Source organism: Pelodiscus sinensis, chromosome 4, assembly GCF_052426305.1.
Source record: "Pelodiscus sinensis isolate ZL-2025 chromosome 4, ASM5242630v1, whole genome shotgun sequence".
Lineage (NCBI taxonomy): Eukaryota > Metazoa > Chordata > Testudines > Trionychidae > Pelodiscus > Pelodiscus sinensis.
This window is the reverse complement of record NC_143055.1, coordinates 130,674,259-130,695,570: the sequence shown is the minus strand read 5'-3', so window position 1 is coordinate 130,695,570 and position 21,312 is coordinate 130,674,259. Positions and strand designations below refer to the sequence as shown.

The following is a 21,312-nucleotide window of genomic DNA, read 5'->3' as shown; positions in this document are numbered from 1 at the left end:
CGCGACCCCCGAGGTAATTTGAGCGGCACGGCGCTTAGATCCGGGCGGCCCCCCAAGGAAGACATCCGTGACCCTCTTGGGGGGGTCACGACCCACCGGTTGCGCTCCACTGAGTCATGCGCTCCAGCCGCCTAATCGATAGAGGCTCCTCAGAGCCTCCCTGCAATGTGATTCCTTGTCCCACCCGGTCTCCATGGAGACCCTCTGCACTGAGCCTGGCTTTCTGAGCTCGGGAAGTGCCGCGCATCTGAGGAAGGGGAAATGTCAGTGAATTTTTCCCCCCCCCCCAGCCCCATATGTGTCAAAGCTGTTTCATAGGAAAGGTTTGGCCTGGCCTTGGATGCCCACTGCAGGCACGTCCATGAGCACAGAAAGAGCCAGGCAAAGATGAAGCTGAGCTGGCAAAGTGTTTGGCAACAGGTGGGATGCGACGCCCGCAGCAACCATGGAAGGAATGAGGCAGGTTCGCCTCCTGCAGCAATTTCCTGAGGTGCACTCCAGCCACCCAAGAGAGCTTGAGAGACTGAACAAAAACCGCCCTCCCTCTGCCGGCACCTGGCTACAGGCTCTTCAGTTGCTCGGTGGCATGAGGGAGGGGGAAGATACGGGGGGGGGGGGTGAATGTGGGAAGCTGGCTGAGGTAGTGGAAGATATACACACAGGCATGGTGGTGTGCTGAGCCGGCCCATCCATAGGACAAATCGGGGTGGCCACCCCAGGCTTCATGTTTTTGGGGGTCTCACACTGGCTCCCCCAACTGTCCTATGGATGGGAGGGACCTGGGGGATTATGGGGCTTGGCATGGGACAGCAGCAGAGGTCATCCCTCCCATACTCACCACGTGGGTGGCGGGAACGGGAGCAGACCAGCCTGCTCCGCTCCATCCCGCTGCCCTCTCTGGGCCCTCGGTGCGCGGCTTCTCACAGGTGACAGGAAGCACAGAGAGTTCTGTCTGTGGTGAGCGGGGTGGGGGCGGAAAGGAGGGTAAACTGTGCTGATGCTGCACTGCCCCTGGAATCCCTTGGGCTGCGTTGCTCAGGGGAGGGGGTAAGAGTGTGGGGTGGAGAAGGGGAGGGCTTGGGGGGAGGGATTGAGCAGATATGGGGGGGGGCTGTGGTAGGTTGCCCCAGTCCCCCGCACCTGGGCCCCTGAAAGAGCTCCGCATGTATATGCACTGGTAAAATGTACAGTTTGTTAAATAAACCACCACATCACATTTTGTGTGTGCGTTTTATTGATTTCATAAAGCTGCAAAAACAGAGAAAAAAGTACCAACCGAAGAACGACTTCCAGCTTGCTTGCATCAAGCTGCCTGACGCTAGTGGTTAACAACGTAAAGGCACGGCCCATTTTAGCCTAAACAGTTCATAAAAGCGTCCCTTGTCGTCACCAGAAATGAGGCATTCCAAAAGCGAGCATTAATCCCAATTGTGTCCAGTGCCTGTAATGAGTTTTGAGAAAAAGAAAATCGTTTCCGAGCACCAAGATTTTTTTTTTCCATCCAGGCCCTCCTAGTTCCAGAGAAGAAAGGAAATTTGGAGGTGAGGTCCACCCAAGTGGGCAGTACAGTGCAGAATCCTTGCCAGCCCCTGTTGGAGAACACAAGCCTGCTCACAGAGGGACTTAGTTCACAATCAGATTTCACTCCCACTGAGACTTCATTGGGTTTACAGCTGAGCTTGATAAAGCAACGTATCACGCTTCAGTTCCTTCTCACCCATGACCAGGTCTCTTCTCTTCCGGTGACCAGTGAGGCGCATCTATACGTGGGATGTACCTACACGACAAATGGATTTGCTGTCGTGTCCACCTCTCCACACTGTTATGTAATTGGGGCCCGTCTTTCTGGTGCTCAGTTGCAAGCTCAAACCTGCTAACTCTTTTGTGCAGACACAGCCTCAAACGTACCGCCAGAGAGGCTAACAGATCAATCACAGAGCTGTTCCAAAATGCAAACTGAAAAGTGGTTGTAAGAGATCATTCCTGAGTCACGGAATGCGTGACTAAAATATAAAGAGTGTATAAAAATGACTGGTTAATTAACCAACCTCCTCTAATTAAGGGACAGCAGGTAGCTTGCCTAGAGAAGTAAGAACATCTGACATCTTACTTTCCCACATGGGTGAGGAATGGGAGTCAACATTGTACCAGTAACAAAGCCTTCACTGAAAGCAGAATATTTTACCTCAGTTTTTGATGCAGTTCCCCTCCCCCTGCTCAGGTCTGCGACGTAACCTGATGCAAATAGAGGACAATGTACCCCAATGTCAAAACCAATCAACATCAGTCTGAATAGAGGAGCAACATTTCCCAGGGTCAGATGTATTTTCCATGTGTTCATATCTAATTAGCCAAAACTTCCCTGAAGTTCTAGCAGGAGACACACAGCATACAGTCAACCCAATTTAGAAGACTTAATTCTAAGGAGCATTAAGTGCATTCATTATCTTCACATGAATACAAAATTTTATTGCCCTTAAAAAACAACAACATATTTTGGTAGGCCAGCTATTGCTGACAAGAAGCATACACGTCTTATAAAAATATATATATATATATACACACACACCTATATATAATTCTGCATATGTACAGAGGGAGGATTTCTGTAGTGCCACATTGCACAGTATTGAATATTCAATAAAAAAAAATTAAAAATAAAGTATACCCCCCAAAATCCATTTTGACCTGTAAATTGAGTCTGATCAATGCAAATTTGAAATTGTGTTGTTTAGAGCATATAAATACTATTAATAAAATAGGTTTATATTAAATAGCTGTGAGCTGACAAGTCTGTGTGTTTCTCTCCCCCTTCACGAGGGAAGCAGCGCGGAGTTCTTCTCATGGACATCAGCCTCTTTGTATTTGTGGTTGTTGGCTTGCCTCTTCTTTTTGTTTTGGTACCTGGAAATATGAAGATCAGAGAGGTTAAGATGTTGCCTACAGAGAAAAAAAGCAATGCAATGCATTACTGTGCCAGAAAGAAAAAGCTATGGAGAAGTTCTTGCACTTCTCCCATTACTTCACTTCTTCTACAAGGTGCTGAGCAAAACTTCCCCATCCAACAAAGTACATAAGCATTTTCTTAAATCCCATACAGTGTCAGACTTCTGTTGGCTGGCTCAAGCTTATGTTCAACAACTGAACCAAGAAAACCACAGGCCTGAATTAAACCACCACAGAGATAATAGCCTTCCTGCATATGTATTGACTTTCTGGGCTTTTGTTTTCTTGTTCCAGCTTTTGTTAGTAGAAGGATGCTTCCATAGAATCATAGAGCTAGAAAGGATCTCTCCAGAGGTCATCCAATCCAGGCCCCTACTTTCATAACAGGACCAAGCATCACCTCTAGACTATCCCTGACAGGTGTCTGTCTAACTTGCTCTTAAATATCTCTAGTGATGGAGATTCCACAACCTCCCTTGAAAACTTAGTCTAGCGCTTCACCATCTTGACAGGGAATTTTTCCCTCATGTCCAACCTAAACCTCCTTTTGCTTCTTGTCCTATCATCTTACTGTTCTTGCACTTGCAATTTTTTGAATGCCAGTAGATCGCTGTAACAAGAGCGTGTGCTTGTAATGTTGGTGGGTGGAACTGAACCTGGGCTTTCTGGAGCGGAATGCACGAGCCTCTACTGCATAGCTAGAAACCAGCTGGCACTTAGCTAAGGCTGCAAAGCAGACTCATGATGCTCTCTGTAAGTGGTCCTGGTGCCCATAGATAGGACAGTGCACCACACCCCAAAGGCGTGTGAGTTACCTGCTTCCCTTAGCTGAGGAAGGGCATCCCAAGCTTCAGAGACATCCCAGAACAAGCCCCCACTTGTAACGCCAGGTGGAGTTATACAGAATGTTCCCATACAACCCTTACTACAGACAGAGGATGAGACTTGCAGCCATCTAGCCACCCAGAGCTTGGGGAGGCTACCTGAGCTGGCACCAGAGCCGTAGTCTTCAGCCTGGGAGGGATGTGAACTTCCCTGTCTCAGCCATTTTGTTGGAACGTGTATAAAAATACCAGCTGGCATGGAGCTGGACAATGCTGTCCGTTAAACAAACATGCCATGCTCCCAATGTACTAGAGAGATGGTTCTTATTGAACAACAGATGGTTTCATGGTGATGTTGGCGCCACCTGGTAACAAGACTCAGGTGTTGATTTTTTTTTTTTTGCTTAGTTATTTAGATTCATAAGCATAATAAACTGGAAACCTGTCTGGTTTGGATGTTTGTCGTCAGGAGGCAGGACCTGAGTAATTTGGGGTAGATAACTGGGCCAAATCTGTGAGCTACCTAGTGTTGGTTCCATAGACCCTATATAGAAGAGCGATCCCAAAATTCCTGGTGTCTGGATTATTGGCAGGGCTGAAAGGGGTCTAGCCACAATTCCCTTTTTCCCTGGCAACTGGCATGAATTAGAAGAACAGACCATTAGCCAAGGATCACAAGAGCAGAACAGTGCAAAAGCCGCCTTCTCTCCACCTTTGGAGGCTGTGTTAAGCCTTCCAATACCCACTATTGGATGAGATACTACTATAATTTTGGGGCATGTGATATAGTTAGGCCAGCGTGTGATCTCATGGACAGGGTGAGAACCTGTAGAAACACCCCTGAAGTAAACAGAATGACGACAAGTATTATATTGCATACACTGCATGTCACTTTCAGGTCTTTAGTTTTCTTCCCGTCAACTGCGTCATTCATTTAGAAGAAGGGTCTCTAAAGGATTCTGTCATTGGCCCCAAAAGGTGGTTGTTCTAGTTTCTCTCTCTATTCAGTGCACAGAGCTATGCCCTGGTCCTATTGGTGCATTGTTTGATTTAGGGCTGGACATGATGCCAACCATGTACCATACATTCTAGCAAAGACCAAGTTTCATTGTTGATCATGTCACCAAAGCAAACACACTGAATCCCCCCGTCCCAAATGCAGTGAAGTAAATGGGTGCAGCGGTATCTGAAAAACGTAATGCAGTCAAGCAAAAATAATAAACATTGCCTTCTTTGTGGTCTCCCCATCTGACGTATTGGTTAAAACCAAAGCGTCTCTCCCTCGCTGGAGAAGCCAAGTCCCCCGTAAGATCACATCGGGCAATATGAGTGCGCCTTACCATTTGAATAGGTAGTAGGTTGTAATGAAGATCGCGACGAGGAAAAAGAGGATTAGAATCACGGTCAGTGCCAGATATTCTTTGCTCAGGTGCTGCGTGAGAAGTTCCGAATGCACGCACCGGACCCCAGAGAAGCCCACATCACACCTGCAAAATACAAAGACTGTCACTGTCCTAGAAAGAGGCCATGTGCGAGCTGGAAACCCACCCTCACTCTGGAGGACAAGGGAAGCATTGTTCAGGATGGAGAGGCTCCAGAAAAATGCCCTGCAGAGAACAATCATGCAATAGCACATGCCAGGCCAGATGTCCCAAAAGCTCTTTTCCATTGCTAATTTCTGGGATTGGATTGGTTTTCTATACACCCACTCCGCTAGCACATCTGGGAAGAGGGTGATGCCTTCATAAAATATCCAGCCTGCTGGGCCATTTTTGGGACAAGTTCATAAAGAAACCGGGCTTGTGGAATCAGATGCTGTATGTGGAAGTGGCAAGTTGATTCACCTCTCTTCTACCGGTGTAACTCCAAAGAGTTACTCCACATTGACACCAGTGGAAGGGTGCGTCTACACAGCACCCTACACTCGAAATAAGATACGCAATGTGAGCTATGCAAATTGCATATCTTATTTCCAATTGTATTTCAAAACAGCTTATTTTGAAATTTGGCGCGTCTTCACAATTGTCACATTTTGAAGTAACGTGTGATTTCAAGACATCTCTCAACCCTCATGGAACGAGGGTTACAGGGATGCCAGAATAGCATGCCCGTTATTTCGAAAATATTTCGAAATAACGGGCACATTTCCAAGATGTGGGGTAGCTATTTTCAGGACACCTCCAGTATCCCAAAATAGCCATGCTGTCTAGACATACCCCAAGTGACCTACACATTCCCCTCCCCATCTCCTTCATATTCAGGCTCTGATTCAGCAGGATATTTAAGCACATGCCTAAGTTGAAGCAGATGTGAAGTCCAATTGACTGCAGTCAGTTCAAAGCACTGAATGCAAGTCCCACTGAAGTCCAGGGGATTACTCATCTGCTGAAAGTTAGACAAATGCTTAAATACCTTGCTGCATCAGGGCCCTACATTGCTTTTGATTTCAATGTCACAGAGTCTGAAAGCATGGGACGGCAGAGATCAAAGTTAATTCATACAATGGCATGTCATTGACATAGGCACTCAACTTCAGCTCCTGCAAAACGGGATTAGACAAGCATTTCCTCTTACCTGCAGTAATGTTCATCTAAGTCCACAAGGTACATGCACTGCCCATGGAAGCAGTAATCTTGCATTTCAGGCTTGCATCTGGCTATCCCGACTTGAGCCACTCGGGGATTAGTCTCCGTCTGAACTGGAAGTAGGTTGAGTTAATGTTTTGTTTGTCTTTTCCCCCAGTCATTTTGCCTGCGTTTCTTAACACTGCTCAGACCTTATCTGTGCCACTTTCATTTAGTCTTATGAATCATAGAATCCCAGGGTTGGAAGAGATCTCAGAAGGTCATCAAGTCCAACTCCCTGCCCAAAGCAGGGCCAATCCCAACTAAATCAACCCGGCCAGGGCTTTGTCAAGCTGAGACTTATAAACCTCTAGGGATGGAGATTCCACCCCGTCCCTAGGGAACCCATCCCAGTGCTTCCCCACCCTCCTAGTGAAATAGTTTTTCCTAATATCCAACCTAGACCTCCCCCACTATAACTTGAGCCCATTGCTCCTTGTTCTTCCATCTGTCTCTACTGAGAACAGCCTCTCTCCATCCTCTTTGGAACCTCCCTTCAGGTAGTTGAAGGCTGCTATCAAATCCCCCCTCGTTCTTCCCTTCTGCAGACTAAATAAGCCCAAAGCCCTCAGCTTCTCCTCTTGGTCATGTGCTCCAGCCCCCTGATTATTTTGATTGCCCTCCGCTGGAACCTCTCCAATGTGTCCACATCCTTTCTATAGTGGGGGGCCCAGAACTGGATGCAACACTACAGATGTGGCCTCACCAGAGCCAAATCAAGGGGAATAATCACTTCTCTGGATCTGCTGGCAATGCTCCTCCTAATTCACCCTAATATGCCATTAGCCTTCTTGGATGCAAAGGCACACTGACTCATATCCAGCTGCTCATCCACAAAACTGAGGATTTTCAATGCCATTCCCATGAGGCAGTCAAACCCTTTAGCGGGTTGTTTGTTTTTTAAATCCATCTAGATGGTTCCTCCCACCCTGCATTGGGCATAGCTCTATCAGTGGACACTGCAGCACAGGGAATTGCTTTCCGAGACATGGTTATTTAACACCATGTGTGGCTTAATAAAAAGCAGGGATGACCCAGGGCTGTATCCTGCAAGATGCTTAGTACTTCTTCGGACTCCTCACCACCAGCACCCACCTTGCAGACTCAATTTGGTTTTAAAAGGTGGCATCAAGTTTATGGGCCAGCTTTTTAAAAGGCACATCCATGAAGGGGCCAGATTTTCAGAAGCACCCCGCTCTCTAGGAGACCAATGGGACTTGCCAGACACTGAAGACATCTGCCTAGTTAAAGAGGTCGTGTTAGACTGTTGTACTTACCTAGTGCTGTTGTGCAGTTTTCCAGATCATTTGGTTCACATAACGGGATCACTGTTGTACCAGACACAGCTTGCAGTAAAAGATAAATACCTAGGGGCAGACAAATAAAAAGGCCTATTAATGGGGCAAAGAAATAAAAGTGATATTAGAGGAATCTCCTCCAGTTATGGTGTTTGGAGTACTTATGAGTTAGAGAGAGTTTCTCTGCTTATTTCTAGACTTAACCATAATCTCAACATAAACCTAGCAGTAGAGCCAGAGAACACACACAGGTATGGTTCTTAGAGTCAGCTAATCCAAACACAAATACGAAAGTATCAATAATAAATCAACAATGTTCAAGCAGCACGGCCTCAAATTCAGCAACATACATAGTGACAGGACTAGGGATTAATTTAAGTGTATGTTTAACGGCTTGGTTCAATGGGGATGAATTTAAGTACGGGCTGCAGTGCTTTGTTGAATTGGGATCATGCAAATGAAAAAGGGAATGGGATTTGACCCAAGCTAAGACAGCAGTCTTAATGGGATGAACCTTAGACGTGGGCCTTGTCTAATTAAAAACGCTTCATTGATGCTGAACTTTAGGCCCATGCTGAAATCCCATGGACTTCCACAGGACTTATGCGCCAAGATCTTTTGCTGAATTGGGGCTATTGATCGCACACTGATCTAACTCAGTGCCAAACACCACACTGGGGTGAACCTATGCCACTGATGCCTTAGGAACCCGCACACAAATTTTGCCCCCAAAATGAGAGAAAACAGTCCGTTTCCACTGGAATTCACTGTTTAAAGCTTTGGCCAATCTTGTGAATAAAAGTGTTTTTAAATGCTAGGCTCCTGGCGCTTAATGGAAACATTAATTTTGGTAGAGCTCATAAACAAAGCAAGATCAAGGTCAGTCAATAACAGAAGAGGAGGTTTTTAGAAAGAAATTCCAGCTGTTGCAGGAAGTGTTGGCAACTCAGTAGATGACACCTTCTGCTGACTTAGCATTGAACCATTCAACACTTTGCTCTGGGTGTTTGGGGACACCATCTGCTCAGATGATGCCTGTGTGAAAACTTGTCATCCGGGATTTGATTTCGTATACCACATTGGAGAAGGGCAACACAAATGATGAGGGGTTTGGAACGGGTCCCATATGAAGAGAGCTTAAAAAGACTGGGACTTTACATCTTAGAGAAGAGGAGACTAAGGGGGAATATGATAGAGGTCTATAAAATCATGACGGGTATGGAAAAAGTGAATAAGGAAAAGTTATTTACTTGTTCTCATTATATAAGAACTAGGGGTCACCAAATTAAATTAATAGGTAGCAGGTTTAAAAACAAAAGGAAGTTTTTCTTCACGCAGAACACAGTCAACCTGTGGAACTCCTTGCCAGAGGATGTGGTGAAGACTAGGACTTTAACAGGGTTCAGAAAAGAGCTAGATAGCCATTGATGGACCTAACCTCCATGAACCTATTAGCCAGGATGGGTAGGAATGGTATCCCTAGCCTCTGTTGTTCTGGAAATGGGTGACAGGAGAGGGATCACTTGAGGTATGTCAACATAGCAAAGTTATTTTGGAATAATGTCTGTTATTCCAGAATAACTATGCGAGTGTCTACACAGCAATTCCATTATTTCACAGTAATTTCAAAATAACGGATGGCTTATTCCAGTTTCTGTAAACCTCATTCTACAAAGAATAACGCCTGTCCCGAAATAGCTATTTTGAAATCAGGCATGTGTAGATGCTCCACTGCTGCTATTTTAAAATATCCCCTCACCAGAGCCATTCTAAGATATTCCTCCTGGGGCTCTAAATCGAGATAGCACGTCTACATTAGGGAAGTCGGCCTCGGACTCATTATGAGGTTTCCCTGCAGTGTAGACATGCTATTTTGAAATAAGCTATTTCAGAATAACTATTCTGGAATAGCTTATTCCAAAATAACTGTGCACTGTAGACGTAGCCTTGATGATTCCCTGTTGTGTTCCCTGCCTCTGGGGCATCTGGTATTGGCCACTGTCGGCAGACAGGATACTGGGCTAGATGGACCTTTGGTCTGCCCCAGTATGGCTGTTCCAATGTCATTTGTGCACACAGTCACACATGTAGGCTGAGATGATCAGCATTATCAAAGGGAGCCAGGCACTCCACTACCATAGAACATTAATGGAGGGTAAGTGACGCATGTTTCACTGCCTTTGAAAATTCCAGCTGTGCTTGTGTGTGTGCGCCATTCAGAACCAGGATCAAGATCCCCGGGAATGTTTCACTAGTCTCTGGCTCTGTTGTTTAACTGTGCACATTTCGCCTCCAGAAATCCACACGGCGCAGTATTGCTGACACAGAATGATGGCGCTCTTTGGACAGTAGAGGTGGTCCCATTACAGTCACAAGTTGCTGCCCAGGTATAGATTTCAGATGTTCTGTCCCTGGAATGTGCATCCAGTACTGGTTTCTACACTAATCCTTACAAATATTCGGAAGGCCCATGATGAATAATCCACCTTTGCCCAAACTGGCCCTGAAATCTGCTCTGCTAACACTTCTGCTGTGGTCACAAGCTAACCCGCTCATGAACTGTTTAATTGTCAACCCCATTCCAGTGCAGTCTGTAATTCTTGTCTTTGCCTTTGGGCTGCTAGAATCTTTCGACTTGTCAGGTCTTGCGAGCCTAATAAAGGAAGTGTGCCTTCATAATTTCCCAATCAGCCTTTTTATTAAACCTCCGGTTATTAGAAAGTTTTCTTATGTTCTGGCCTCTTCCATTGCAGGATGATTACAGGTGTCTTGCTAACAGTCCATTCTATACTATTGCTACAGGTTGAACCTCTCTAGTCCAGAACTCTCTGGTCCGGAAACTTCCATGCTCCATGAGGATTTGTCAGCCAGATGTCCACTTTTCATGGGTGTGGCCAAATTTCCCATAACGTTTGTTTATAGCCACCAGTCCTGGCTCTCAGTGTTCTGTGCTGTTATTTAGCTCTAATTTACCCCGAAATGTCCTCTAACAGCCATTTAAGCAGTGCGAGTTTTGGTAATGCTGCTTGACAATACCGACTTCCTGTGGTCCGGAAAATTCTCTCGTTCAGAACTGATCAGGTCCTCAGGGTGCCAGACTAGAGAAGATGAACCTATAATAGACTTCCCTTTTCTACTTCATTTCCATCCACTAAGCTTTTGCAAGTGCTATAGATTTAACGTGAACCATGGAGTCATGTCAGTTCTGTCCCTCTTAAAGCATATATCTCACTTTCTAGACTGAAAAACCAATATTGTAATGAAAAAAATAGACCATTACTCAGCTTACTTCTTCATCTAGCATAGCAAGTATAACGGCAAAAAGGAGGCATAGATTCCTGTTTTCCCAGAAGGGGGGCGGGGAAGCCATTAGAATGTGTTACGTTTCCGGAAAACAAATGGTGAGTTAAAAAAAAAAAAAAAAAAAAAACACGAACATGAAAAATATTCCACATTGATGAAAATTAAATTAAATTACAGTAGTATTACTCAGCAGTTGCCTGAGAAGGAGCAGGAAAGCACTCCAGGCGTGATGGCATAGTTTGTATTCTATTGAAAGCTATATATATTGTAAACCCTGTATATAATGGAGATCACTTCATGCTAAAGGGTGTTGCAGCATCTTCCACACCCCTAGTTCCAGCATCTAGGAGTGGTTTCCTTGAGTGGGTTTTTTAAAGGCACTGAACACTGGCCATTGACTTCAATGGGACCATTTGACCGAGTGGAGTGGAGTTAGCCCGATGCCCAGAGTGTCCGAGAACAAAAACCTGACATGTCAAATGAATCCAGATTTGGAAACAAAGAGCAGTCAACTGGCAGCAACTCCATGTTGCTGCATGTATTACAGCAGAGCTACGCTTATTGATTCCAGCTGAGAACCTGAGCCAAAGCCTGAGTGAGGTTTACCTGTCCGGTGGTTGGCCCGGCTAGTTGGGTATTGACATGGAGATTTTTCAAGAGTGCTCAACATTAGCCTGACTCTGCTCCCACTGAAATTAGTGGTGGTGTTTTTGAACACCCAACTCATACCCCTGTACCCCGTGACAATATTGAATGTCTAAGCGTCAAGGAAGGCATCTGTCTCATAGCCAGCACCCCCGTTCTCATCTTGCTTGGACCCACAAAAACTCTGAACTTAAGAGACCGGCTTCCCCTGCTCCACAGAGTCTATTACTGGCAGACTCTCGAGAGGAGCACAGGGCAAGGTCTGCCTTATAGGATCACCCAGACAATTTCCACGGAAGCCAATAGGGGCTGTGTGTATGTACCAGAAAGCAGAATTTAACCAGAGACTCCAGATCCTTTACAGACCTCAGGCTTGTTAGGAGAAAAAGAAATAATAGGTGTGATTCTGATCTCATTTGCATGGCTGGGAATCCAGAATGACTCTAATAAAATTAACAAAACTTCGGATGGATGTATTCTAGTGTAAATGAGATGCGAATCTGGCCTTGCTAGAAACCCTAACTAAAAAGCAGGAAATCCCTATATGTGCAAAAACAAGCTGCAACCTCCTTTGGCTCTTTATGATGCACCAGGCACCTCTTAGAATAGTAATAGAGATGTAGCCATGTTAGTCTGGTCTTGCTGAAACAAGACAGGAAATTTGACACTTTATGAATGGGCCTTAACAAAGATGCTAACTACCTTACTCATTACAAAGATAGCTTCCTCAATTATCACCCCTAATATCATTATCTCATAGACGCTAACCTCCCCCCCCACACCTCCACTCTGTTCTAAAATCTGATTTGTCAATTTTATATGTGTTCATTTTTTTTTATTGTATCCCTTTGGTATATATGGTCATGCCAATTTTCTTCCACTATTTGATCTGAGGAAGTGGGTCTGGCCCACGAAAGCTCATCACCTAATAAACCATCTTGTTAGTCTTTAAAGTGCTACATAGTCCTGTTTTTTGGTTCAGGCACCTCTTAGAAACTCTTCCCTTCAAAGTGGCTCAATACTGTCCGTCCTGAGACAGTGAACACATGCATATGTAAGAAACAGAAAGACAAAATAAGCCAACAATGTGAGAGCCTAGACTAAAATGTTCCACCTTCTGCCTACACCACATAGCTCATGGGTTCCTTCGGGAGGCAACTGCAGACAGGCTGGTGAGATAAGTTCATTACAGAAGACAACATAGCAAGTACATTTTCATGTACGCCTTTGTGTCTGCCGGCATTAGGGAAAAATTCTCCTCCCCAACTGTAGATCTGTGTTGCACATGCTGGCCTTTTTCCATGCATATCCCTGCGGAGGAGATCCTGTTTGTCAATATGGAATCTGCATTGTAGATGGAAGCGGATAGTCTTTTCCATGAGGATTGCCTGCTGCTGGCTGTTAATTTCACAGCCTTCCTTATCTATTGCTGCTAAGGTGAGCATTGAATGAGGAATCTAGAAAAGGTAGGGGTAGTGTTTGTATTAATACCACTACCTAGATTGGAAAGTAAACACTGTTATCTTGTGTGGCAAAGTGCAATGAGATGGTGGGTATTTATTACTGATACACTGGAATGTTAGTTTCACACTTATTGCTGCATGACTGGAATGGAAATGCCATGCTTCTTCCTGCTTTACAGGAACATTATCATGGTCAGATTTGCAGGCTGATTTCCTGGAAACTTAATGCTGTTGTCCATTTGTACTGTTACACAGTGAAAGAGTGAAAACCACACACACAGGAATACCGGTGTGTGACTTACCAATGCATGTTCCAAATGAGGTTGTTGTAGGCACATCTGGTATTTGGGTGCCTAAATTAAGCTAGCACAAATAAGTGTGTTTTATGCTAAGTTCTGGGCTAATTCAACCAATCCCTTTGTTTCACTTGGGACTGGATTTTACACCCATTGAAGTCAATGGTGAAATGATGAGGTCAAAAGGTCCACACTGCAGATGTGCTCTCTAAACACCTCCTCTGCACCTCTGGGAAAGTGACTTTGGGAAAAGTATCCATTGTCCTCAGTGGAATGTGTTAATTTATATTCATTAGCATGCCATTACATTTGGATGTAGGTTAGTGATTAGAGAGGTGCAAATATTTTAACTCCCTGCAGTTTAATGGGTCTTTAAGTGGGGATTACAGACAATCGATCAAACTGAGGCATTATCATTGCGACCCAGGTGCACACGCACATACACACACACAGCTGTCTAGCTCACCTTTGTGTTAGTATTGTGTAAATAGACATTTGAGAGCTAAGAATGTGTTCAGACTTTACTGAATGCTTGTAGCATGCTGCATATGTTAAGTGTACTTATATCTGTATCATGTTACAAGGTAGCATTTAAATCGGGGGGAGGGGGACCTTTTTTTTTTTTTTTGTTCGGGGGCCGCAGACCCACAGAAAAATCAGCCAAGGGCTGCACACAAGTGAGAAGCCAAAAAACCGAAACAAAAAACCCACAACAACCTGGCCCTGAGTGAGAAGGCGACAGACACTGCCCACATTCCCCTCACACACCTGAGTCTAATGGGGCCCAGGCTAGTAGATTTTGTTTGCTCCAGTCCCACCATAGGTGCTGGTTCGCCAATGCTGGAGGGGCGGGGGACGGAAGTGCCCTAAGCCTCAGGAACCAGGGCCAGGCAAGCCAGGGGACACATCCAGCCCTCTGGGCCGGAGTTTCCCCACTCCTAGTGTAAATGTTCTGAAACTACAAACACATTTGCCAAGATTCTAAAATCTCACGATCAGGGGAGAAACATTACCAAATGTGAGATGCCCACAAGAGGGGTTCTCTCCTCCCCAACAAAAGAAGACCTCTAGACACTGCATACTGAGGAGCATAAGTAGACAAAAGTCTTTGTTAATTGCTTTCCTATATCCCTGAAGAGGGTAGTAACAAGTCCTCATTTTATCACAGCTTGAATGCTGCGAAGGGGAAGGGAATACAAATTCCTGTCAGTAAGGAAGGATTATCCCTATGCTGCTTGGATTCTAAGAGGTGAAGATTTCTAAGCTTAAGCAAGAGGTTCCCAGTGTTTAGCTTGGGTCAGCCCCTAAAGGATGTACAAAACTTGCACAGTATAGCAGCTACTATCATCTCTCAGAATCGGACTGACTATCTCATTTGTATGTATATTTACCTGCTTTACTCTTGTAAATAACATTCCTTTTCCCCCCTAGTTAATACATCTTTAGTTTTTCATAGGACCGGCTACAAGTGTTGTATTTGATTTGAGATCACAGTACAACTTCACTGGAGTAAGTGACTGCTTCTTTGGGACTGAGAATAACCAGATGATAGTTGTGATTTTTTGGGGGTAAGGGACCATCTCTCTCAAAGGCAGACTTGCCTGGATAGCCAAAATAAACCAGACCACAGGAATGGTCTGTGACTCCCTATTAAGACTGTTACCATGCTTGAGGAGTTTAACATGGTACTCCATTGGTGAAATCTAAGTATAGAGCCCACAGCCAATTTGGGGTTTGTGCACAAATTTGGATCTGGATGTTAGGGAATTGGCCGTATAAAGAGTTTCCAGATATTCCCTGCTCGGACACATGGCCAGCATGTAGTCAACAGCTAATACCACTTCTGTAGTTTGTCATTCCTACTCCTTGATGCCAACTTCCCCATTACCTGTGGCGATGCACATTTTGGTGTTGATTCGTTCTACCTAACACATATGGAATCGACTCCTTCGTTTTTCTAAGGTGAAATTCCACAGACTAATCTAACATTCAATCTAAAAGACTGGTCTACAAAAATATTTCAGACAACATATTACGTACTTGCTCCAACGATTATGCAATTCCATTACTTCTTTGTCTGTTGAGCAACACTTCTTGTAATCAGGAAAAAAAAAAATCTTTTTACCACACTGACAAATTGACCTCTAGAAAGCTGTATCTTGCCTCACCTGTGGGACAAGTTGCCTCTGTCCTAGATTTTCTTATACATATTTTCTCATAGCTTATTAAACTCTATACACGTTTGTCTCATTCTAGACGTACACAGTAGCAAAAAAAATAAATAAATTGAGTCCTCATTTATGTATAAACACACACACACACACACACACACACACACACACACACACACTCCATATAGAAAAGGACTCAGTTAATCTGTTGTGCTGTAGTGAGAATCCATCTCTTCAGCTGTAAGGCCTCCAAACACGGCCCTCTCAGTAGCAGGACCATGGTGCCTTAAAAGCCACTGGGGCTCCACAGCGACCACATGAGATGAAGAGCTGCTGAACTGGCCCACATCCCGCTGCACTCAGGGGAATTTTCGGTGTCTCTCACTCCCACCCCAGCTGTCTGCTTCAGGGCCCCTCTGCCAGAGTCTGTAACAAAACCGATGAAGCCCTGAGTGAATTTAGCCTCCTTGCAGGCAAAAATCAGCCTTTATCTCAGGGCTCGCGAGTCAAGGCGAAGGACTCCTTTCCCGCTTTACCTTCTGGAACACAATGTCTTGTTTACATTTGTGCTCTACGTTCTGGAACACAATGTCTTGTTTACATTTGTGCTCTAAATCAGCTGAAGAATCTCTCCAGGGCTGTGTCTAGACTGGCAAGTTTTTCCGCAAAAATCATCTGCTTCTGCGGAAAAACTTGCCAGCTGTCTACACTGGCCGCTTGAATTTCCGCAAGAACACTGACGATCTCATGTAAGATCGTCAGTGTTCTTGCGGAAATACTATGCTGCTCCCATTCGGACAAAAGCCCTCTTGTGCAAATCATTTGCGCAAGAGAGCCAGTGTAGACAGCACAGTGCTGTTTACCGCAAAAAAACCCCGATGGATAAAATGGCGATGGACGCTTTTCCGCAAAAAGTGCTTTTGCCAATCTAGATGTCCTGCCAATCTAGACGCGATTTTCCGAAAAAGCTTTTAACGGAAAACTTTTCCGTTAAAAGCATTTCCGGAAAATCATGCCAGTGTAGACTTACCGATGTTTAAAGACTGTGGCCCAAAACTCCTTGGATCACAGAGGGGCAGGTGATCAGACCCATAGACGCTCATCAGGTAGCACCTCGCTTCTACAAGCAGCATCACTGACTTCCTGAGACACCCTCCGGGGCGAGGAGCTATTCGGCATAAATGTGGTGAATCGCGGTGTGGCGGACCGTAATTTCTCTACATAGTTTTTATAAGTGTCTGTAGGCTACAGGAAAGACACATCCCCCACCACAGCTAGGAAAGGGGAGTACGTTTCAGGGGGGCACCTTTTGCTTCCACAGGCCAGTCTGAAATACTCTGACTCCCACTCAATAGCAGTTTACACCCACTGAAGTCAATGGATCCTTTTCATAGAATCATGGAACACTAGAACTGGAAGCCAGTCCCCTGCCCTCACATCAGGACCAAGAACCATCTAGATCATCCCTGACAGGTGTCTGTCTAACCTGCTTTGAAATATCCCCAGTGATGGCGACTCCACAACCTCCCTAGGCAATTTATTCCAGCGTGTAACCACCCTGGCAGGTAGGAAGTTTTTTCCCTAATGTCCAACCTAAACCTCCCTTGCTGCAGTTTAAGCCCATTGCTTCTTGTCCTACCCTCAGAGGCCAAGGAGAACAATTTGTCTCCCTCTTCCTTGTAACACCCTGTTAGATACTTTGGTGGCATAACATGCTAGTCGACCCACTTTGATGTAACAACTTAAAAAACAAATGGTCTGGTAGCACTTTAGAGACTAACAAAACATGCAGATGGTGTCACGAGCTTTCGTGGGCACAACCCACTTCTTCAGATGTAACCAATTACCATCCCACCCTCTGTGAGTAAAGGAGGTCAAACACTAGCCTTTTCCTAGGCGCCTCTGTGCATGCCCCAGGAGAGAGAGGCTCACAGACACTTGCATAACACATTTCAGTGTCATCCTTGCATGGGAACCAGTCTGTGGCCAGCTTATAAAGGCCAGGGCTTGGCAAACAGAAGGCTTGTATAATGGCTGGAATGCAAAGTGGTATGGAAGTAAAGGTGGAAAACAGAAACTGATGAGCTCATGTTGAAATAGTCTGGGCAGATAATTACAGTGCAGCTGTTTCATTGTGTGCTGCAACGAAGTGGATAAGCACCTTTGCGAAGGCTCAAATGCACTCGGTGCATGGGAATGAAGTCATTCGGCTATTGAATGTCTCAACTGGCTACCCACTGCAGACATTAAAGTAGACTTGAAACCACTTTGGGCCTAGCTCTGCCTTGGAACCAGCCGGGCCTGGTTCTGATCTTCCTTCCACCAAAGCTAAGCCATCCTCATCATGCGACACCACTACCATCATCCAGCCAAGGGGCCGTACGCACATTCGCGATGGCTTCATCCACACTGATCCCAGCGTTCCAGCTGCACAGTTTAGACTAGCAACTCAGGTGTTGCCAAACAGGCACTGAATGTGTTACTCAACCACGTTACTCAACCATGTCGCACCGAAAAGGCAAAGAATCTAGATGCCAAGAGAAACAGGGTACCATTCTGGGAGCAAGAGGCAGGCCCAGAGAGGTTCCCCAGAGTTGGGCCAATAAAAGGCAGCAGGAAAATCTCCGGATGGGACAATGAGGGCATCCTATTGAGAGGGCAGGAACTAGGGTTGCCAGATGGTTTCAACAAAAATACGGGACACACTTGACATTACATCACAATCCATCTTATTTAGAAAATACCGGACAGTTCTATTTTCTCAATTTGTTTCCCCAACAGAAAGCTCAAATACTGGACGGTCTGGTTCAAACCTGGACACCTGGAAACCCTAGCAGGAACCCACAGTCTTTAGGGATGCAAAACTCTTATTACAGTCAACAGGAGTTTTGCTTTTGTTAGAGGAGATTTTAAAAGCCGAGCTTCCTGCTCGCATGCCAAGAAGCAGAGAGGGGAGAGAAAGTAGCTTTTATGGGACCAACTCTTGGGTGAGAGAGAGGCGCTCTCCAGTCCAAACTGGCCCCACAGAAAGTATTTCTCAAGCTACCTGCTCTCTCTCTAGACCTTGGGACCCGCACTGCGCCAGCTGCAGGACCCGATTGTTTCCTCTTTCGAGATCAGATTTCCCCAAGCATTCGGCGGCGGAGCTAAAAACGGGGGGAGACCTCTTGGACCCCTAAAAAAAGGCCAGATGTGGCTACCTCCTCCCCCAGCAACGCCCCCCGCTTGCCAGAGGCAAAGGGGAGCCAGGTCCTGCACCAGGAGCGCAGCCCCCTGCTGAAGGCAGGACCAGCCCCAGATCAGCCCCGGGCGCCCCAGCCTCACGCTGCGCCCCCCAACCCCGGGAGTCGCCGCTGCCGAGGTGCGCCCTGGAAGGATCCGCCGCGTCCCCTCCACGCAGGAGCCCGGGACACGCGTGGGCACCAGCTCGGGGCCCGATCCGCTTACCCAGGCCGAGCAGCGCGCTCCGCGTCCGCGGGCAGCAGGGCTCCATCTGGCTCCGGATCCGGGCGGGCTCGGGGCGCGGAGCTGGGCTGGGGCGGGCTGGCAGCCGGTGGCACAGGTAGGTCGGGCGGCACCTCGCCCTTTATACCCTGGCCGGGAGGCGGCCACGGAAGCTGCGGCTTCCCAAGTGACGAAATCCACCCGGGAGCGGCCGGGGCTCCCCTCCCGCCCACGGCTTTCCTCGCCCGGAGCAGCCCCTCGCCGCAGGCACCTGCTGGAAAAACTGCACCGGGCTGGAAACCGAGAGGCCAAAGTCTGCGCTCAGACACAGCGGGGCAGATCCGGAGCAGCCTCCCTGCAATGGATTTGGATTTACACGGGGAGAGCGAGGCACAGGTGGCTTCTGCTCCCCGGACCCTCCTCCTGGAGAAACTCCAGCGACTTCAGTGAAGCTGCCCTGGTTTTACACCAGGGAAGAAAGGGGCTCAGGCTGTCCTTGAGCTACGCAGGAATCCACACAGTCAGGCCTGGATGTGTGTTTCATAATGAATGTGAAAATATTAGCCCCAGCCCCAAATTGTGTGGCCCCCTCCCCCCTTTCACTGCAAAGCGGATGCTGAAATCAGTGGAAACATTGGCTCTGTCCCTTGGTTGTTCTACCCCAGCAGATCACTTCCAGCAGTGACCTATACCTCGGACCCCCCAAAATCCACAGTGCCCCTCCCCCATTGCCCAGCTTTGTACAGGAGTGGTGGACACGGAATTCCTTCCTGGCCCTCGTCACCCCAGGCCCTGGAGCTTGTGGGTGGATGGCTCTTAATTTTAACAGGCATGATTGTCAAGGTGATTATTGGTCCTAATATCATCCAGCTGGTTGAAGATCTCCACCACTTGCCTCTGCAGCTTCCTGCAACAGGACATTCCAGTGGCTGACTGAACATCGCCAGGCAGGTTTCCTTTTATTTGTTCTAAATTTACCTATCGTGAACTTCATGGAATGAAAGCTCATTCTGGCAGGATGGACCAATGCCTGATCATTGTCTGCATCTGCCATGTGTAGGAGGAGCTGCCTGGCTGGTGGGCTGCCAAGAACACTCCTTGACTGGCTTTGAAAAAACTCCTGGCTGGATTGGCAGCTGACTCCTCTAATCTCCCGTCTATCTCGGTTCTCATGTTCCCATCAGGCCAGTACAGCATCCTGTGGCCATGAAATCTAAGATCAGGGAGTTTGAAATGCTCCATTAAATCAGAGCACAGGCAAGAAGAATGCCAGGTACCCCACCCTGGTGCCTAACCTTGACCCGGAGGGCTCGTTCTCGTGCCTTTCCAGCCCAGTACGCAGCCTGCCAGCAAAGATGCTCATTAGTATCCATGCTGGCTGTGGGTTTTGTGGTGGGGACACCTGTCCACTAAGTACCACTGAGACCCCAGCTCGTTTCATGTAGACCTCAGAGGAGCCATTACATGATAGCAACAGATGCTCACTCCTGAACTGGGCTAGAGCGGCCCCGTAACTCAGTCCAAGGCTGCGTATACTGTGACAGTTCCCTTGAACGCTCCAAATCAGGGTAGACTTTGTTCTCCTCTCACACCAGTGCAAAGCTTGTGTCTATTTCAGGTAGCGGAACCGCTCTGCTTTGCGATTTTCATCGTAACAGCCCAGGAGGAGACGCTGTTCTCCTAATCTAGAACGGCTGATATATCCGCAGGGGTACCGACAGCCTTGCCAGGCCCCTGCGCAAGGTGTGTGGGAGGGGCAGCTCTGTGCTCCCAGAAGGGGTGGAGCCTCAGGAAGAAGGGGTGGGGCCACACCTCCCAGAGCAAACCACACCAGGCCTTCATCCTCAGGCAGCCCTCAGAGCCATTGGGAGCACACAGTGCTGTGCTCCAGCGGTGATTTAAGGAGCCGGCAGCTGCCACTCCCTCAGTAGCAGCTGTCTTGGCCCTTTAGAATCATCGGGCCCTAGGATGTTTGGCCCCTTTACTCCCCCTCCTCTCATCAGCAGGCCCGTGTATCTGCCTCCGCGTGTGAACACATTTAAGTAGCGACAATGCAGTGAAACTGAACAGCAGATTGATTTAAAAACTGTGGATGGATTTCTCCATTTTTGAAGGGCTGGTTTACACAGGGCAATTGCCCAGAGTCTTTATTTTGGGAGACAACATTTTGCAAAAAACTGTTCAGGCATGTCTCCTTATTTGGACACTTATATCAGAATAAGGGCATTGATAGAGGGCGTTATTCTAGAACAACTCGAGCGCCATCCGGCCTTACTCCAGAATTACTCCCCTGTGTAA

General features: G+C 46.8%; 1 protein-coding gene across 1 annotated transcript; it reads right to left on the bottom strand.

The window, feature by feature from the left end:
- Window positions 1-1,216: 1,216 nt before the first annotated feature.
- EREG (epiregulin) lies at window positions 1,217-19,269 on the bottom strand. The gene is made up of 5 exons (XM_006125393.5): window positions 19,018-19,269; window positions 7,672-7,761; window positions 6,345-6,468; window positions 5,111-5,257; window positions 1,217-2,904 (listed from the first exon to the last, which is right to left on the bottom strand). The coding sequence occupies exons 1-5, from the start codon at window positions 19,061-19,063 to the stop codon at window positions 2,814-2,816; spliced, it is 498 nt and encodes a 165-aa protein (XP_006125455.1). The 5' UTR covers window positions 19,064-19,269; the 3' UTR covers window positions 1,217-2,813.
- Between the last annotated feature and the right edge of the window lie 2,043 nt (window positions 19,270-21,312).